The sequence below is a fragment of the Bubalus bubalis genome, chromosome 9 (assembly GCF_019923935.1).
Source record: "Bubalus bubalis isolate 160015118507 breed Murrah chromosome 9, NDDB_SH_1, whole genome shotgun sequence".
In the NCBI taxonomy this organism is placed as follows: Eukaryota; Metazoa; Chordata; class Mammalia; order Artiodactyla; family Bovidae; genus Bubalus; species Bubalus bubalis.
The window spans coordinates 20,329,407-20,350,333 of record NC_059165.1 but is presented as its reverse complement, the minus strand read 5'-3'; the positions used below and the strand labels follow the sequence as shown (position 1 = coordinate 20,350,333).

The 20,927-nt window shown below is 38.3% G+C and overlaps 1 protein-coding gene across 5 annotated transcripts in view; it reads left to right on the top strand.

Annotated features, from left to right (window-relative positions):
• The window catches only part of ADGRV1 (adhesion G protein-coupled receptor V1), a 543,743-nt gene that overhangs the window by 150,207 nt on the left and 372,609 nt on the right, over window positions 1-20,927 (top strand). For all 5 annotated transcript variants that reach the window (XM_044947303.2, XM_025292226.3, XM_044947302.2 and 2 more), the window contains 9 exons: window positions 1,136-1,400; window positions 2,133-2,255; window positions 9,103-9,325; window positions 9,655-9,859; window positions 13,904-14,050; window positions 16,595-16,850; window positions 18,324-18,526; window positions 19,961-20,137; window positions 20,500-20,679. In XM_044947303.2, the coding sequence (XP_044803238.2) occupies window positions 1,136-1,400; window positions 2,133-2,255; window positions 9,103-9,325; window positions 9,655-9,859; window positions 13,904-14,050; window positions 16,595-16,850; window positions 18,324-18,526; window positions 19,961-20,137; window positions 20,500-20,679 (1,779 nt within the window). The remainder of the gene's footprint in view (window positions 1-1,135; window positions 1,401-2,132; window positions 2,256-9,102; window positions 9,326-9,654; window positions 9,860-13,903; window positions 14,051-16,594; window positions 16,851-18,323; window positions 18,527-19,960; window positions 20,138-20,499; window positions 20,680-20,927) is intronic.

The following is a 20,927-nucleotide window of genomic DNA, read 5'->3' as shown; positions in this document are numbered from 1 at the left end:
TCAGATCCATGTGCCAAGTAGCTGGAGTAATCTTTAAAAAATATTAACTCATGTTGCTCCTCATTTTAAAATTATTCAGTGATTTCCTATTATGTTTGGAATAAATTCTAGATTATTTAATACAGATAGTTAATAGTATAATTGTATCATCTTTGCCCAGCACAGTGCTGGGTCATGCCTGTTTTCCTGCAATGATTCAGATCGTCTCTTTCACCCTTCGTACAATGATTGTCTTTTTTACCCTGTGATAAATTGTATGGTCAACCAACAAAAGGAACCTCATGATCTTACCTGTCCTGTCTGATTCACTGCCCCAGTTCTGTCAACTCCATTCCAGCGGGGCCAGTCTTTGTTCAGGTTGTGACAAACATTTTCTACCTTAGAAAATCTGTCATCCCATTCTTTCTCATTTTATTTCCTAGGAGAGTCATAATTCTCTATCATACCTTCCTAACTGTTATGTTTAACACTTGTCTCAGGTTAATAATCATACATTTATATAATTATTTATATGTTTATTGTTTGCATTTTTCTACTAGTTAATAAGATCCATAAAGGGAGAAGCAACTCTGTCTATAACTTCTTGCATAATGTTTGGCTTATATGTAATTCTTTGTGAAATTAACCAGATGGCATAAGAAATCAGGTGGATTCGGGGTTTTCTTTTAGTTTTAAGTACATGAACACTCACTTGAAACCTGTATGCATTGCCACCTTCAGGAGTAAAAAGTTTAGATGTTTTATCTTCATATTCTATTGCTTGAGCAGTGAGTTATGATAATACAGCATTGCAAAGTTTCTTTTCCAGTTCTAAAGTTTTGGTATTTAAGCAATTTTCTTTTTCTGATTTTGAATTTCTCTTCTCTTGCTGTCACCCACCCCTGCCCAGGTGTATATTTGAACTTTATTTATTTTCAAATAACTTCTCTTCAAATCTCTGTGTATGCAGAGACACACAGAGAGATAAAAAGAGGGAGAGAGCAATGAAAAATCATGTTTTGATATCTTCTTATTTATGAAAGTATCTTCCTAACTAAATTAAAGAGTCCTAGAGAGTAGCATATGATCTTGGCTCCATTCTTACAAGTGCTAAATTCCTAGTCATGAGCGTTTTGCCTTTGATCGTTCCCTGCAGGTCTTCAGATGGAACGGAGGAAGCTTTGTGTGGCATCAGACCCTCTCTGTCCGAGGTGTGCTGAGCATGGCTTTGTTCACCAGAGGCAGCGCTGTGTTTTTAGCCATTGCCCAGGCTAATGCCGGGTCAAACTCCCTTTTACTCAGGTGGTCCAGCAATGAGTTTACTAACTTCCAGGAAGTTCCCATCAGTGGAACAACACAAGTGGAAGCCTTGACTTCAGGCGATGATATTTACTTAATTTTTGCCAAAACTCTCTTTCTAGGTAAGACCATAGAGTGTTTGCAAGCCATATACAGTTGTCATCGGAAGTACCTTGCATTCATATTATGTTCATATGGAAATACTCTTGTAATAATTTTTTTTGGCTAATCCGTAGACTATTTCTTGTTGGATCTATTGAGTGTCAGGTAAAGATGGATTTGGGGAACAAAGAAAAACATTCTAAGTGTTACGTCCATAACCTGTAGGTTTTCTGAACCACTGCATTAAAGATACTAAAATAAAACTGGAGTTGGGTGGGTAAAGTAGAAAGAATTAGGAAGATTTTACACTATATGTGCAAACAGGTAACTTTTTATATGACTGTGCTTAGGATGCTATGGATAGCCTGCAGTGGTAATAAATAGTACCAAGTGACTTTTGATGAGACCATTTAAAAATACTCTCTGAATACAGATATGCTTTTTTTCTGCTTAGCGGTAGTTTTATAGGTAAAATTTCAACATTCCTAAAAAGTAAAGCTTCAGTATTCTTTTTTTGATATCAAATCATAATTAGTGGCTAACCCATGCTTATACTTGTGGTGAATGCAAAAAGACTTTTGAAGTGTTTCCAAATTGTATTTTTGTTTAATTGAATGAATTCTGAAGAAATGTCATACTGTTTGTTTCTTTAATTAAATCTGACATTTTTATTATAGTTTTATTGTGTAATTTTGTCATTTTTTTTTCTGTAACTTTTGCCTTCAGATTGGTCTTTTATTCTTTTATTGTAGGAGATCAGAATTCAGTTGACATTTTCGTCTGGGAGGCAGGACAGTCTTCTTTCAGATATTTTCAATCCCTGGATTTTGCAGCTGTTAATAAGATCTACTCTTTCACACCAGCTTCAGGAATAGGTAAAGCATTTCAAATGTTAACAGATCCTAAAGGAAGTGTGAAAAGCTGGAATGGTGTCAGTCTTACTGAATTAGAAGTAGTATCACTCTAGGTACTTTAATATGGATGTAAAATTAAGATCTCTTCAATAATATTTCCAGAATTCTTAGAATTTCAAAAGGAGTGGACCCTGTGCTTGAGAAGAATCAGAATGACTAAAATAGTTCAGTTGGTTAGTCGTGTCCAACTCTTTGTGACCCCACGGACTGCAGCACGCCAGGCTTCCCTGTCTATCACCAACTCTTGGAGCTTGCTCAAACTCATGTCCATAGAGTCGGTGATGCCATCCAACCATCTCATCCTCTGTTGTCCCCTTCTCCTCCCGCCTTCAACCTTTCCCAGCATCAGGGTATTTCCAGTGAGTCAGTTCTTTGCATCACGTGGCCAGAGTATTGGAGTTTCAGCTTTAGCATCAGTCCTTCCAATGAATATTCAGGACTGATTTCCTTTAGGATAGACTGGCTGGATCTCCTTGCAGTCCAAGGAACTCTCAAGAGTCTTCTCCAGCACCACAGTTCAAAAGCATCAATTTTAAGAGGAAAATTATTAGTGAAGGATAAATAAAGATAATGTATTTCTTTTGTCTAGAGAAAATGCAGAGTAACATTCTACACACTTTTTAAAAAATGAAAATATTTAAAAGTGGGATAGCAAATATCCACATACAAGAGTTTGTTTAAAGTCAGAAAATAATTATGAGAATTCTGCTTTCCTCCTTCACTCTCCGAACTTTTTCCTTCAGTCAAAATCCTTTCTTGGTCCTCTGTACCTTAAATCCACATCAGAAATATAAGCAGTCTTATAATCTCAGTGGTTTCACTAAGTCTGTTAGTGAGAACCCAAGGGGTTAATGCTATCTGGAGGCTGTAGGATTATTTTCAGTTGCTAAGAAAGCACTTGAGCCGAGAGGCACCTAGTGGCCATGAGGTGAAGAAGCCAAGGACAGTTGACCTCGTGAGGTTGGAGGCTGCCTCCCAGAGCAGGTGTGAACAGCTCAGAAAGCGAGCGCATGAGACAGTGTGTCTTCTGTGAGGTGCCCCGTGGAACTTAGAGGCCAACTGCGAGCGACTCAGTGGGCGAATAAATCTGGGTTCCACTTGCAAACTGAGACACAACGATTCAGTATGAATTAAATAGCATCATTTGTTAAATAGCCATATATAAGTCAGTGTTCAAAGTTGTGAAGAATCCCTCACCTTCAAAGGCTTAATGTCTGATTGGAGAAGCAAGAAAAATATGAAGAGAAATATTCAACGTAGAGTACCGATACCGTTAGCTGTGTGAATGATAGAGCATTGGAGTGGTTAAAAGGTCCAAGAGGGGAGCCGGAGCTGTGCCTGGGTGCATTGCTAGGGAATACTGTGGGCAGGGGCAGAGTTGGGAGTGAAAGAGAAAGGCAGAAGTGTGTGACGTTGAGGGCACAGTGAAGAGGCTGGAGTGCAGAGGACAGAGGCTTGGACTCAGAATCAGTGGTGGCAGGGTTGAGGACAGGCAGGCTAGAGCCTATGCAAGAAGGTCTGGAATGGTAGGCCCGGGGGTTGAACTGTGCCCAGGGGTAGTCCAGCAGTTCCTAAACGTTTTGTTCTTAGAAACGTCTCACCCGCTTAAAAAATTTGAGGACCCTGAAGAGCTTTGGTTTGTGTGGATTATATTTATTGATATATTAGAAATTAAAACTGAGAAATGTAGAAGATACTAATTCATTTAAAAGTGAAAAGTGAAAGTCTCTCATTTGTGTCTGACTCTTTGCGACCCCATGGACTGACTATACTGTCCGTGGAATTCTCCAGGCCAGAATACCGGAGTGGGTGTCTGTTCCCTTCTCCATATTCATTGCAAAATGACAGCAATAAACTCATTACCTGTCAACATAAATACTATACCCCTTAATTTTAAAAACAAAACCTTTATAAGAAGAGTGGCACTGGCTTTTTTTTTTTTTTGTAGATCTCTTTACTTTCTAGTTTAATAGCTGGATTCTCATGTCTGTATCTGTAATTTAGCCTTTTGCAATAATATCAGTCATCTGGCCTATGGGAGATCCCACTGGGCCCTCATGAGAGAATGTGAGTGAAGTAGACAGAGAGCGTCTTGGTATTATTAGGGAAGTTGTTTTGCCATCATAGAACCTCTTAGAGAGTCTCAAGGACTCTTAGGGGTCCCTGGAATCAGGGAGCGTTACTGAGGTAGAGAAACCCTCACACGCGTTTCAAAGGCAGATGATGACCCAAGGTGTGTTTTACGACTCCCACCTGGTTTCGCTGTGTAGGACATGCTGTGCTGTGCGCAGCTGCCCAGGCCAGAGGAATGGAGAATCCTTAGTGGGCGGTTAGAAGTGAGGGACTGAATCAGGAGGACATCAGTAAGAGGACCTGTTGACCCGTGGGGGTCGTTGAATTCACAGGAGTTAAAAATCGACAGAGAAAATGCTGTTGAGAAGAGGAGAGAATCTTGCACAAATGCAGGAATCTGTTTGTGGGTTTTCCTCTTAGGTGCCCAGCCTCTGCTTTCTCGGGCAGCTGTTAGAACCTTTAGGCACGGTCACCTTCAGCCACCGCAGCCACTGCCCAGGACTGGGAGCCCGTGTACCTCATTTTCGTGGTGGATGCTTATCTGGCTGTGCTGAGCTTCCGTGGGTCCTGCTCCCCCTTCCCCTGCCTCGCATCCTCGCAGGTGTCCACGCTGTGTGCTCCCCTCGCTTGGACTCTTCTGTCATTCTCCTGCCTCCGCACGAGTCCTGTGGCTGCTGCAGCCCCCTTGTCTGTCTCCGCTCTGCTCACACTTTTCTTAAATACCTTCCCTTTACATTGTCAGCCTCTGACAGCCTGTCGGTCTATGAAGCTATTCTGTGACAGCCACCTCTGACTTTCTTCTCACTCACTCAACAATCGACTAACTGAATAAATTCCGTATCTTCCATCATATATTTGTTTAGTTTTTGTCTGCTTGTCCTTTGATTTTGTGCCTTTATCACTTTTTTTTTTTACTTTTCTCAGACCTCAAGATTTCAAGTGGACTAACTACATCTTGAGCTACTTATTATGATTCAAAATAGTTGCCTAATGAATGTGTTTAAGGATGAAGAGTACTGCCTGAATGGGCCTTTAATTGAAGTTATAGAATTCCCTTTAAAGACTTTAAAAAAATAGAATAGGCACACTTTCTAAAAGAATTTGTGAAAAATTCTGCCAGAGGCTTGTTAAGGGACCATTGTGAGGTCTCTTTATTTCTTTTGTTTCTGTCACTTGAGGATGCAGAAGTATGAAAAGATTATAGGTAATTATTTAAATGGCTTATTATAGATCTCCTGAAAGCTGAAATTATGCATTAAATAATATACAAGGACTTTCTTATTTTGAACGTGTCAAATATTTTATTAAAAGTATTAGATTGGAGCCATGACTTGGAGGGTTACATATTTATTCTGGTTAATGACTTGACAGAGATTAGTGACTGAATTATTTAAATGAAAGAGGAAGAATGAGTATAACAAAGACTGCCAAGACATATAAACCTAACTTCCCCTTCTCCCTGTTTTCCTTCATTATTTAATAGATATTTCTTAGTGCCAGTTATGTGCCCAGCACATAAGGCCAGTTATGTGCGCAAGAAGACAGGGATAAGCAAAATCAGGTATAGTTCTTGCCCTGAAGAAGTTTTAACGTCTAATAGGGAAGAAGGGCCATTATATATAATCACACAAGTTAAGTTTTTGGCTACAAACAGATAACCACCATTAAAAAAATAACTTGCATAATACAAAGATGAATGACCTAGTCTAAGGGATGCCCAGAATGCTTTCTTAAGGAAGAAACATTTACTTGTGAACTATAGGATGAGTAGGGTTGATGAGACAAAGATTTGAGCATAAGGCAGGCTCTAGACAAAAGGAACAGTGTGGGTAAAAAGGTCAGTGTCTGGGAAAGGACCCGGAAGACGGCAGTGTGGCGGTGAGGGGAGAGTGGTCCAGGGTGTAACCGAGGATGAAATCAGATAGGCCATAGGGACTTAAAGGGTTATTGTTTCTATCCGGTAAGTATTAGGGTGCCTTTTCTGAGAATGTGGTGAGGAGATGAAAAAGAGAAGGGTGCAGAGAGAGAGAAAGAGGAAGACAATGAGGCCGAGATTGTGTGTGAGAGTGAGTGAGTGTGTGTGTGTGTGTTTTCAAAATGGAGTGTGGATTGCCAATGGGAGAAAGCGTAGAGGCTGGTAAGAGAAGACAAGCTGGGGGCTCTCATCACAATTGACACTAAAGATCTTGAATTTTGGAGCTTGGAAAGCGGTAGGTGATCCAGGTCAAAGTCAGAGAAGCAGATTAATTCAGAAGCTGTCTCACAAGATGTGGGAGCTGGCGGTTGATTACGTACGGGGGTAGGTAAGGGCGTGAATGCCAACAGTGAGCCCTCAGTTCATTTGCTCAGTTGTGTCCGACTCTTGGCGACCCTATTGGCTGCAGCACGTCAGGCTTTCCTGTCCATCACCAACTCCTGGAGCTTGCTCAAACTCATGTCCATCGAGTCGGTGATGCCACCCAACCATCTCATCCTCTGTCGTCCCCTTCTCCTCCTGCCCTCAATCCCAGCATCAGGGTCTTTTCCAGTGAGTCAGCTCTCTGCATCCGGTGGCCAAAGTATTGGAGTTTAAATTTCATCATCAGTCCTTCCAGTGAATATTTGGGACTGATTTCCTTTAGGATGAACTGGTTTGATCTCCTTGCAGTCCAAGGGACTCTCTAGAGTCTTCTTAACATCATAGTTTAAAAGCATCAATTCTTTGGTGCTCAGCTTTCTTTATGGTCCAGCTCTCACATCCATACATGACTACTGGAAAAACCATAGCTTTGATTCTACGAACATTTGCCAGTAAAGTAATGTCTCTGCTTTTCAATATGCTGTTTAGTTTGGTCATAGCTTTTCTTCCAAGGAGCAAGCGTCTTTTAATTTCGTGGCTGCAGTCACCATCTGCAGTGATTTTAGAGCTCAAGAAAATAAAGTCTCTCACTGTTTCCACTGTTTGCCCATCTATTTGCCATGAAGTGATGGGACTGGATGCCATGATCTTTGTTTTTTGAATGTTGAGTTTTAAGCTTTTCCACTCTCCTCTTTCACTTTCATCAAGAGGCTCTTTAGTTCCTGTTGGCTTTAGTCATGGAACTTCTCTTTGTCCACATGCACTTTTTAAATAATCTTATCCAATTGCCTTCCTTTGGGATATTTTTTCTTTCTTATGGAAGAGAATTCTGTAATCAGTACTAGTTAAAATTCTGTTCCCTGGAGTAGGTAGAGATTTAAGAATATTTTTTTCCTTTATAAATTCTCTGTCCAATATCATAATCTTAAACAAATATGCATGTCTATTTTCTGAGAAAGTACTCCCTGCATACATATATGTAGATTTGAGCCTGTATATTTCCTGCTCTGAATGTCTGATTATCTATTTGCTGCCTTGTCATTCTAATGAGATTGCAAGGATTTGAATAGGGTGTATCTCTAAGGGTTAAGCTACATAATCAGTGATATTCAGAACACTTCAGTTTATGATTCTGGTTAGACTATAAAATCAGTTAAACTTGAGAGATGTTGTGATTCATCTGAGGAGATTGCTCTTTACTGACTGTGTACCATTTTACAAAGCTTTATGAAAAATATTTGAAGAGTTTAAAATGCAAGTTTATTAATAACCTTTCTTGATCTTTACTATGTAACATATACTAAACTGAAATAGTAGTTAATTTAATTACCATAGATAAACATGATCAATAGTTCTTGATATTTAATAATGAGGATATGGGGTTTTCCATTTTAACCTATTGGCTACAACTGTAGAAAGACCCATGTTTTTGGTTCTGTGTGCTATTTTAATGCATAGTCAATCTTATATGATATCTTCTTATTCCAGTGTGTTTTTCCAAGTATTGGAATTTGTGCATGTTTCTGACTTTTCTTCCTAGTTTTAAGTCTGAAGATTGCTGAATGGTATATACAGTGTAGTGAGCCCCCTTCTGCTCCTAACTTTTGTAGGTATAATTATATGCCATTCCTTTGAACTATTAAGAGCATGCTTTCCTACCAGCATTTCAAAAAGCATTGGCAGAATATACTGAATATATTGGTCTTTATTGAATACAGAATATAATCAAAGATCATAAAGCTGCTAATATCCTTAGGGCACCTTTAAGAATTTATCAGATGAAAATAAAATGATTACCTCTGTCTCTAGTTAATATTGACAAAGAGAAAACAAAAGTAAACATCCAAAGGAGGGGAATAATTAAATATATTTTAATATTAGTAGTCTAGTATCTGTATATAAAATTATAAATCTGGATTGCTATATTATAAATATAGCATTAAGCTGTTTAATTAAGTTTTCTCACATTTAGACTATTTATAATTTGTCAATTGTGAATTCATATGGATTCACTGGAAAGGAAAATGCAAAAATGAAACATTCAGTGGTAGAATTACCGATCTTGTTCACTTTAGAAAGTATCTTTCAGTGCTATTCCATAAATACATATTAAGGTGAATGCAAGAGTTTAAAATCCATTTGGGTTTTATTAGCTTTTGATTTTTTAAACAAATTAAGTGGGTTGTGGGTACATTGTCAGACTGACTTGGTTGTTTCACAGTGTTTTAAAATTATTGTTTATATCCAGTTGTTTCAGAAATTGTACCGTTTTCAGTTACTTCAGCAGTCTAAATGTGGCTTTGGGAGGTGGGAGAGTTTTGTTGCTATACCAGTGTTGGGAGCCTGTGAGTTGACATTCACTTTTCACTCTGGCTCCCTTTTCTTTCCTTCCTGCAGTCCACTTACTTCTTCTTGGCCAAGCTGTGTCTGCGCTTTACTGCTGGAATTCAGAGCTGAATCACTTCTCTTTTCTTCTTGAAGCACCATCTGCTTATGATGCAGCCTTTGTTACAGTGAAGTCCCTTAATTCAAGCAAAAATTTAATTGCTCTTGCAGGAGCCACCCACTCACATATATATGAGCTAGCCTACGTCTCAAGCCAGTCTGACTTTATTCCTAGGTAGGTCCAACATTTTATGTTGAATGTCTTTATCTCACCATAATTTTGTATGGCACTCATTTTTAAGTCTTTATGTAGTGATGGAAAAATACACAAAATATACAAGCTGTTTATAAACCAGAAGTTTGCTTATTATCTGTATTTCTAATATCTATTTTTCTAGGTTAATTAGTATTAATTATGTTTTGGATTAAAATTTTACTAATGAAATATGATTTCTGTGCACTTTTAGTAGTAATCAACATTATGAGAATTTTATGATTACTCTACCATTTATATGGTTTTAATTTGTTGCAATAGACTTATTTTATATGTACTTCTTATGCTAGTTCAGGTGAATTGATATTTGAGCCTGGAGACAAAGAAGCTATAATAGCAGTAAATGTCCTCGATGATACAGTTCCGGAGGAAGACGAATCCTTCAGAGTTCAGCTGAAAAATCCCAAAGGAGGAGCAGAGATTGGTATTAATGGTTATGTACAAATAACTATTCTGTCTAATGATGATGCCTATGGAGTTGTTGGATTTGCTCAGGTAAAGATCCCACACATAGAAGGCAAATGGTTTATTCACGGTATTACTTTTTAGCTGCTATCAGCGCTCAGTGATTCATATTTTGAGTGTCTTAAGCCCCTCTTTTGCTCCCTTTCCCACTTCACCCCCTACTCTGCATTATAAGGTGAATTCTACTGATGACTGAAATGTATAGACTGGCACAGTGGACCCTGAGTCACCTTGACTTGACCTTGTTTTGCTACTGATCTTTGTAAGATTGAATTTGAATGGTACTAGCTGGCCTTAGTCCAGGAGTTTGGCTCTGCTGTTACCCTTGTTTCCAGAGGGTAATGGTGAAGCAGATTCCAGCACACTATGCACTGTGTCTTGTCACACTCATCACCTGCAAATGTATTGCTGTTCATTTATGCCTTTGTTGCTTCTTTATGAGAGAAAGAGAGAGAGATGTTTATAATTACATGCGTGTTGTTCATATGGACATGCTCTTTCCTGAGGAAAGAGACCTGTGCAGTTCTTCCCAGGTCGACTTCCACACCCAGACTTCACATCCTTTTGTTGCTTAGTTACTCAGTCATGTCCGACTCTTTGCGACCCCATGGACTGTAGCCCACCAGGCTCCTCTGTCCATGGGATTTTCCAGGCAAGAATCTTAGAGTGGGTTGTCATTTCCTTCTCCAGGGGTCTTCCCAAACCAGGGATCACAACTGCACCTCTTACATCTCCTTCATTGACAGGCAGATTCTTTACCACTGAGCCACCTGGGAGGTCCTTCACCTTCCTATGCCAGTGAGGAGAAGGTCCCTCTTCATTTTGCATCGTTTGATCCTATTTGCAAAATGTATCCTGATTTCTTAATTAGAGTTACAACTGCAGCTATCTTGTGTGTTTTTTTTAAATACTTTGCAAGTAAGGAAACCCTGACAGAAGCTGATTTAAACGCCTAGGGTATGTCTACAGAGAAGGTGGGCTTGGAGTTGCTTGGTTGCTCTGCTCTGTCACTGTGGTTCGGATTCTTTTTGCTTCTCTACTTTGCCAGCACAAAGCTTATCTTTCATTTTGTTGTTCGAAAGCTGATGCTGTTGTTAAGGCTGCTGCTTTCTTGTCCATGTTTGTTCATACCCAGTTGTAGAAGAGAGATGCTTTATGTGGCTCTTGGTGTAAGAAAGAAGTTTCCCAAATGCCTCTTTGTATGTCTCATTGCCCAGAGCTGGGGTGACAAGCTCACTTAGTCATTTATTCATTCAAGTAGCAGCGTGATCTAACTCACACTTTAAAGGACATTATGTTCATAGAATTGAGACTAGGTTGTACGTGGGCAAGGACTGAAGTAGACGAGGTAAGAGACTAGAGCAGAAATGAGCAATTCAGCAGAAAATGGTAAAGCCATAGGGAGTATGAATGTGCCTTTCACCAAGACACAACCTTTGTAGAAGGAGCAGTGTGGGGGGATAAAATAAGGAGTTTTGAACTTACTAATGCTTCCACAGGTTGTGGGATCACTCTGTTATCTAGTCTGTCCATTTATGAAGCCAAAGGCAGGTCAGCTTCCTCTGAGGCAGCTCTGCCCAAAAGAATTATAATATGAGCCCCTGGGTAATTCTGAGTTTTCTAGAAGCCCCATTAGAAAAGTACAAAGAAACACGTGAAGTCGGTTTTCATGTTTTATTTAACCCAGTATATTTGAAATACTGTTGTTTAAACATGTAGTCAACATAGAATTACTTAGGAAATATTTGACATCCCTTTTTTCATATTTTGTCTTCAAATCCAGTGGGCATTTTTATTCTTAAAGGTGCCATTTCATGTGGCGAGTGACTGCTGTGCAGAACAGAGTAACCCTAAGACATGGGCTGTGGGAGGGTTAGCAAGAAAGAAGACACCCTCCTTCCTGACCAGGTGTTCACATGACTTGTTCCCTCACTTTATTTCCTCTCTGCTGAAATGCCATCTTACGAGAAAGGCCTTTTATGATTGAAAAATGCGACTCTCACCAGCAGTCTATTGCTTTTTGTTTCACCTTAATCTTCCTTACGGCCCTTAGAGCAGCCTAGTTTGTCTGTTTTTTTTCCGCTAATATTTAAGAGCATGAGGGACTCCCCAAGTGGCGCTAGAGGTCAAGAACCTGCCTGCCAATGCAGGAGGCATAAGAGACACGGGTTTGATCCCTGGGCCGGGAAGATCCCCTGGAGGAGGGCATGGCAACCCACTCCAGTATCCTTGCCTGGAGAATCTCATGGACAGAGGAGCCTGCTAGGCTACAGTCCATAGGGTTGCAAAGAGTTGGACATGACTGGAGCCATTTAGCACGCATATATACAAGAGCATGAGAGTGCACATACCACTTTCTTTGCAGCTTTTCCTGAACCAGAAAAGTGCCTGCCACACAGTCGGTGCTTCCTGTGAACCTGTCATTATGCGGGAGAGGAAACAGAAGACTCCTGTGGGCTTCTCAGGGTCTTATACAAGTTTGGAGGATGGAGCTGTAGCTCCTGGGGCAGAAACCCACATGCTTTGCCGCTCAGCCTCATCCTCCCCCCCCAAGTCATGCTGCGGTTGGGGAGTCTATTGGGTTCCTCAACTGCCTAAGCATAGACCTCTGTGAAACTTGTTTCTTAATTGCTTCAGAGCTATCAAATCACTGTGGTGTGATCCTTGCCAATAGACAGAATCCTGGGTTTCTTCAGTCCACTCAGTCAGGTTCCTCAGTACAGGCCTCTTGTGTCTGGGCAACCTCATTCCAAGATGGGACTTGAGAAGATGTTAACAATTTCTTGAATATTTTCTGGCTATATTAAATCCTCATTTTACCAATCCTTGTTAATAGACGGAGTGAAACCAGAGAGGCCTTCTTTTTTGAAATGGCATTTTCCTTATTTTTTTTTTAAAGCATTGTCTTTTGTGAAGAAATTATACGCATATTTTAAAATCAAAGCACTTTCTGTAGGAATGTTTGATTGCCTTGAGCAGGATTTTATTACTGTGTAACATGTGTAGCAGTGTGTTGAGATGCTATGTAAAATATTGCCATAGGGTTGGATATCTTCTCAAATTTGCATTCTAACTAGAAGCGTTCATAAGCTTAAATGAAATTTTTAAATTTCATTTGAGAAATTAATGGAGTTTTTTTTCAGATTTAGTAAAGAGACAGGAAAAACCTTACTGGGAAGATTTTTAAAAGTCTTTGTACTCTCTCTGTATTGCCTATGGAAGAAGCAGGGTTATTTAAGAAGAGATTCTTTGGAGTATTAATTTTGAGGACAAGTTCGTTAAATGGCCGCAATAGAAGTTGCAGGCTTTGGGCAAAGAAAGTTCCAGTCAGAGAGATGCAGAAATCAGTCTGGAACAAAGGAAAGAGGCTCAGAAGTATAGGTGAGCCAAGGAGTAGGGGATTCTAACAGGAGGGAGAGGGATCGTTCTGGCAGGAAAAACAGTTGTAAAGAGCATGGGCTAATGGAACATCATCCGTGGGAGCGTCACAGCCTGTGGAAATGTTTCAGAGGATATGAATGTAAGGCTAGGAGACATTTGTCAGTGATCAGAAAGGAGCTCCTAGGTTCTCATGATGTCATTACGTTTGGATGGGACCTTGCAGACCACGTAGACCAAACACTTTTACTTTACAATCAGGAAGCAAAGACCTGGAAGTTTTACCAGAGCTTAATGTAGGGGAGGAAGAAGGCTTCTCTGTTCTGCTGACTTCCTTATGACATTGCTGTTCTACAAGCTGCTTACATGTTGTGTATACTGTTTATACAAATGAGCATGCTTTCTGAGTATAAAAATGATATACGTGTATTGAAGAAAAATTGAAAAATATAGAGCTGGGGAAAAAAAAGCTATAAAATTAACATTTTCATTTACTTTAACTTAGTCTTTTACTTATTCAAACTCGCATATTTTAAAGTACAGTCATGGTCATCTACATTACCATTTTTAAAATTACTGTTTTTTATTTAATATGTTGCTTAGTACTGTGAATTTTGCAAATGCATGCCATCATGAAATAAAAGTCTGCTTAGATAATTTCAAATAGCTCTCTGAGACTAACTGTGTATTTTCCAGAATTCATTATATAAGCAAGTGGAAGAAATGGAGCAAGATAGCCTAGTGACCTTGAATGTGGAACGCTTAAAAGGAACATATGGTCGTATAACCGTAGCGTGGGAAGCTGACGGAAGTATTAGTGATATATTTCCTACCTCAGGAGTGGTATGTAATTTAAAACATTATAGGAAAGTCACTTTTAAATTGTGGTTACTCTTGATACATGGGACCAAACCCTGCCCATGGGTGGTGGGCATGGGTGAAGTATTTGAGTTTGACCATGTCACCCCTGGATTCCTCCTAATCACCATAGAGAGGGCTACATGTTAAGGTTAGTTTTATTGTAGTGATTCTTCCTTTTTGCCCCTGTAGTATCAAAACTACCTGTAAAAACACTATCCCTTTTGAAATTCAGTACACTAGTCAGCCAGATTATGGGTGTATTACACTGTCAGAAAGATAAAACCAATGCATCTGGGGCTGGAAATGTGGTTTTGAGATGTGGATAGAATAGAAGCTATGAATAGAGAACAAGTACATGTGAAACAGCCAGGTGTATGGAAAAGTAGACCAGACTTGTGTGGTCAGTAGCTGTGGAGTTTCCTGTTTTCCAGCTTGAGGGAGGGGATATGATATCGCAGCCCTGATTTACTGATCCTTGGTCTCAGATCACCTCTGTTTTGGGGGCATACGTGTGTGTTCAGCTGCATCTGACTTCCTGCAACCACCTGGACTGTAGCTCGCGAGGCTCCTCTGTCCACGGGATTTCCCGAGCAATAATACTGGAGTGGGTTGCCATTCCCTTCTCCAAGGGATTTTCCCAACCCAGGGCTCAAACCTGTGTCTCCTGCATCTCCTACTTCAGCAGGTGAATTCTTTACCACCAAGCCACCTGGGAAGCCCTTTGGGGCATAACCTTGGATACAATAGTGTGCTGCAGCTGAGGACAGTTCCTATGAGAAATATAGAAGCTGTTATTCCCAATAGCTGCGGGATAGGTACATAAGTCACAGGAAGGGGTCTGGGAGAGTATCACATTATGTGCTGTTGGAGGGTAGTAGACATCCATGACACAAGTTTGAGGATGGACTCAGAATGGGCCAAAGAAGTAGGTGACTCACAAAGAGAGGGTTCAAGGGGCTTTTGGTTCCTAATTGGAGGATGGGTTGTTTCCTTGACTTGTCTTGGGTTTCATAGATTACTCTTGTGTATTTTGCCCCAGTGTTTCTCTGAAGAGTGCTTTTAAAAGACCTCTTGTGGAATTTTATCTAAACAGGGTAGGTGTTTATTCTGGTTCATCATTTCTAGATTTCTGTATCATTGGAAAGATGATTGGAGCAAAGTGTCTTAAAAATATTATGGCAAATTGTATTGCAGTGAATATGTATTCAAACTACCCAAAACTTCTAAGTTGTATTTCTCAGGTTCTGAATTACATTTCCCCAATTAGTATTTCTCATGTAAGCTTAATTAAAATTACTTCTAATTTAAATGCCTGAGAGTGTCTTTAAGTGTGGACTGTAGTTTGGATGAGAAGTATTTTATCCAAAGGTGAGTAAATTCTGTAAAGGATCCGATAGTAAATACTTTAGACATTAGGGCCTGTATGGTCTTTTCTCCAGCTGTCAGCTTTGCCTTTGTAGCACATGGCAGCAATAGACAATATGTGATCAAATGAGCTTTTCTGTTTGCCAGTAAAACTTGATTTCTAAAAAATGGATTTGACCAAAGGGCAGTAGTTTTCTTACTCCTGATTTTATTAATAAAGCTCTTGAGTTTATATCCTGAAGTGCCTTCTCTAGGTGGAGAGATGAGTGCCAGCGAAATAGGCTTGTAATGCTAGTTTAAATAGTTGTAAATAGTTTGTATCCCTGTTAATAAGTAAGTAAGTAAGTAAGTGTTAATTGCTCAGTCTTGTCTGATTCTTTGTGACCCTATGGACTATAACCTGCCAGGCTCCTCTGTCCATGGAATTTCCCAGGCAAGAATACGGGATGGGATGCTATTTCCTACTCCAGGGGAACTTATCGACTCGGGGACTGAACCTGAGTCTCCTGCCTTGCAGGTGGATTCTTTACTATCTGGGCCATGAGGGAAGTCCTGTGTCCCTATTACTAGAGAATAAATTCTGAGGTGGGGAACAAAGGGAAATGACATTCAAGAAACAGACAGAAGCCTATCAGAAAGGACTTCAGGTGCCTTTTAGCAAATTCAGTTTTGAATCTTCAGATAATGGAGACACAGGAGAGAGCTGCTCTGATTTGTATCTCTGTCTTTCTACTTCTATTTTGACTGAATCATTGTTAAATAACACATTCAGAATTTAAGCAAGGGAAGTAGCATTCCTAGCAAAAATTTTGTAGAGGAAGATATTTAATGTTTATAGATTTTATATATGGTACCTAGGACTTAACTTTTCAGAGAGAGAGAGAGAGTGTGTGTAATCAGTGTTTCATTAAGAATGTAGGTTCCAGGACAGGACAGCTGGGCTACATGATTTATTAGCTTAAGTTTTAGTAGTGGTTTACTTTTTCTTTTTCCTAAAAATCTTCTCTTTCTCATGTGAAAGGCATTTGATTGATTTGTAGGATCATATGTTGTTGCTTATTTAAGATATGGTCAGTATTAAAAGATAATCTAACCTTTGATATTCTTACTGCACAGTGATAACTAAAATATAAATAAAATCCTCTTTCTTTAAAATTTTAGATTTCATTTTCTGAAGGCCAGGCACTGTCTACAATTACTCTGACTGTTGTTGCTGATGATCTACCAGAATTGTCAGAGATTGTCATTGTAACACTCATCCGTATTATCACAGAAGGGGTTGAGGACCCATCAAAAGGTGCTACTATAGATCAGAAAAGAAACAAGTCTGTGATAACCACTCTGCCCAATGACTCACCTTATGGCTTGGTCGGCTGGCATGCTGAGTCTCTCTTCATTAAAGTAGCAGAGCCCAAAGGTAAATCTTGCTAGATATTTTCAGGTTCTCATAAGTTTTATTGAATATTTTAATTCTAATATTTACTGGGGATATAAATTTCTTTTTGTATGATATTTTTCAGTTTGACAGGTCGTAATCCTTTTTATTTTTTATTTGTCTTTATTAAATTGTCTGGTCGTGTCATTATGGCTGTATGAAATACTTTTGAGATATTACTGTCATAATAGAAATATTAATGTTTTAGTAAATCATTGTAGTAGAAGTGTTTGGTTTTTGTTTTAACTTTCTCTTTTTCATTTTTAATCTATCTGTTCTCTTTTCTTGCTCAGTTTCTCCTGTATAGATTTTCAGTAGTTATAGAAAACAGTCAACAGCACAGGGAAATTCATGTGGTACTTGAGATGTTAATTATTAAACCCAAAGCAATAATTAGAATAATATTTTTCTGTGAAGTATGAGTGATCAGTTTCTATTTCCCTGTTTCCTTTGAGTTTCATGTTGACATCTTTGCCTGACTATTTGTATAAATTGTAGAATAAGTAGATTTTTATAGATAAAGGTCATTTGACTTATTTAAATAAAAGGTTAAATATAATATGTATGTATTGGGTTGCTCAGAATGTTTGTTTGGGTTTTTTCATAAGACAGTACAGAAGAATCTGAACGAATCTTTTGGCCATCCCAGTATTAAGACTATGCTATCTGAAGGTTCTAAAATTTTCAAATAGAAACAGACATCTTTTAAGGACCTTTCATTTAAATAACTGATGGAGAAAAATGACATGTAATTATTCACATAGGTCTTTATATGTCTGTATATATGGGAACAGAAATAGTAGCCTAAAAGTAAAACGATCTGTTATCCATTCAGCAACCATAGCACCTAGTAAGTACCAAAAATCACGCTACATGTTTTGGAAGCAAGGACATGGTATTCGGTCATTAGAAACTCACAGACTGGTAGGGAAGATTGACATGCTTTTTTTTTTTTTCATCTTTAGCAAATTAAATTTTAAAAATCTAAGAAGTGAAATAGGTGTTGTGAGATACTTTGAGCTCTGTGATAGCCAAAGAACAAACTTGCTCTTTTAATAATGAGTCATTAAATGACTGTGTGTGTTTAATTTTTCATTTTTGAAGAATCTTCTTAGCATTTGTCATTAGCCCCTCTGCTCATCCTCCAGGTATGCACTTTCTTAGTATTTTCAGCAGTTCTGTTAATGGGCATGCCATGTGCAACATAAGAGAGTGAGAGAGACCCAGAAGTGAGGGTTTAAAACTGGGAATTAACGCGGGCAGTGTATGGTGATTTCAGCACAGCTCTGGTGACTGGTTGGGAAAAGCACGAAGTATTCCTTGGGAGTATATTTGTTTATCTGTCTTTCTTTACCTGTCTAGAAGAGATAGTCAGAACACTCCACCCTAAGTGCTTAGAATAGCATCAACAGCTGTTAGAAAAGTTTACTTACTTAAGGCACGTCTGTCTCGTAGAGAACGTCACCGCTCTTCAGTTACAAATCGTTCGCGATAAAGGATTACTTGGAGACATAGCCATTCAGTTGGTAGCTAAACCCAATTTCTTACTGCACATCAATAATCAAGCCACTGAGAATGAAGACTATGTGCTACAAGAAACAATGATAATAATGAAAGAAAACATAAAAGAAACTTATGTCAAAGTTGCCATTTTGCCGGTGAGTCTAGGCTTCAATGAGTATGATATGATAATAAAGGAAAATGAAGATAAAAGATAAAAATGTGATGCTCTTAAAGGTAAAATCTTTAAAAAATATACTTTTAAAATATTAAGATGTAAGTACTCTAATGCTCCCACTCACCCTAATATTTAATATGTGTGCTCAGTCACTCAGTCAGGTCTGGGTCTTTGTAACACTATAGTCCACCAGGCTCCTCTGTCTGTGGAATTTTCCAGGCAAGAATACTGGAGTTAGTTGTCATTTCCTTCTCCAGGGGATCTTCCCAACCTAGGGATTAAAGCTATGTCTCCAGCATCTCCTGTTTTGCAGGTGGATTCTTTACCACTGAGCCACCAGGCAAACCTCTAATATTTAATAATAAATGAATATTTTATAATGTAAAGATAAAAATAACAAGTGAATTCATTTTTTTATTTATTTTTGAACTGGAATATTGCTGGAATGAACTTTGAAGCGTTGAATTTGGATTGATTATATGTCTGGTTGGATCCTCTATTCTGTTGGTTTGTTAGTTGTTTTCAACTAATGACTGAATGAATAAAATGCCCAAGTTCATCTGGTTATTTTGAGTATCTGTTTCATATGATTACTTGAATTAAGATTAGTCTTCAGATAGATTAGATCATTCTCTTTCTCTCCTTTGTCTAAGGAGAATGTGTATACACTTCGTATATACATCTGTAATGAAGGAAAGGAAACTGAAATTGGTTAATAGTGTTATCACTAATATATAATTAAATATTATCTTTATATTGTGTACTATATAATATTAGTTGTAATCATATTATTGAGTGAATATAATATTGTATAACATAGTGTTATTAATAGTGGTATTCATGGTATTAGATAATAGTGGCTTATGGAGAGGACATTCTGGAAAGACATGAGGGATAGAACAGAGATTTCCTTTCATTTTCACTAAGTATTCTAGCTTTTGAAATTTTTTATTACCTATTGAAAAATAAGATAACAGTTTTTTTAAAGTTAATTAAAATATGGTTATAATTAGATTTTTTAAAGTGTAGAACTTTCATTTTTAAGATGTATGAAGCATTTACCACCTTCTCCTAAATTGAGGGACTGTCATATATATAGAACATATTCAATAGGATGTGGTCAAAATTGTAGGATAGATTTTTTTTTTAATTTATTTTACTTGCTCATGAGTATGTGGCTTCCATTGGGTAACATCACCCATATGCTTAAATATCCCCTTAGATTCTGAGGTTGTCAATAGAAATGTATTAAAACATAAAAAAGGAATATTTTTTGTGTGTGTGTGGTAGAGCAGCCTATTCCTGTCGATGTCATTTTTTTACTGAAAAATATTGCATTTCCAATGCAAATTGAATGTGTTTTAAAAAATAAAACCCCGTCTCTCTCTCTTCTCTCTTGGTTCTTGGCACCTAGGATGATGTTCCCGAGCTGGAGGAAGGCTTTATTGTCAGCATCACGGAGGTGCGCCTGGTGAACTCTGACTTCTCTGCAGGACAGCCCAGTGTGCGAAGGCCGGGGCTGGAAGTGGCTGAGATAATGATTGAAGAAAATGATGATCCCAGAGGAATTTTTAAGTTCCATGTTACCAGAGTGAGATGAACTTTCACATGTTTATAGTAATACAAAAGCTTGCACCTGCTGATTGGGCCAGTGTCCCGTATTTTCTGAAAAATAATTGACTTTTATTGTAGATATTAATAAATATCTCTCAAAGTTTTTCTTATAGGCTAATTCTTAAGCTCTCTTTGAGCTAGACCAAGGGATTAAGCAAGTTTATTTACAATACATTTAAATGTAAGAGTTCTGAAGACTGAATATGCATACTTATATCCATCTATTAATTTGAAGAGTAAAGTATAAGAACTAGTAGTAGAGATAATAAATTTAGATAGTGATGAATTGTAAGAGTTACTTTTGTCTTGCATTTTAACTTACATATTCTTTACTTAAAGGATGTTGGAGTTATTACTGCCTATGAGGTGCCTCCACCCCTGAACGTTCTTCAAGTTCCTGTAGTTCGGCTGGCTGGAAGCTTTGGGGCAGTAAAGGTTTATTGGAAAGCAACAGTGGACAGTGCTGGCCTAGAAGACTTTAAGCCGTCTCATGGGATTCTTGAATTTGCAGATAGACAAGTATGTTAGTCACAGACATATTAGCATTTTTTGGTTGTACTTCAGACATTTTATAGGCATCTACCAAATGAACGTGCAGTGGTGATAGCTAAATGTATAATATTCTAAATTCCCATGTCAGGCTAACAGAGATATTGTTAGGTAATGTATAATTTATTAATGGACATGGAGAGAGGATATAAATAAGCAAGAATCTCACCCTTTCTGAGCTTTCCCACTTTGTATTCTATTTTAAATAAAGTTATAAA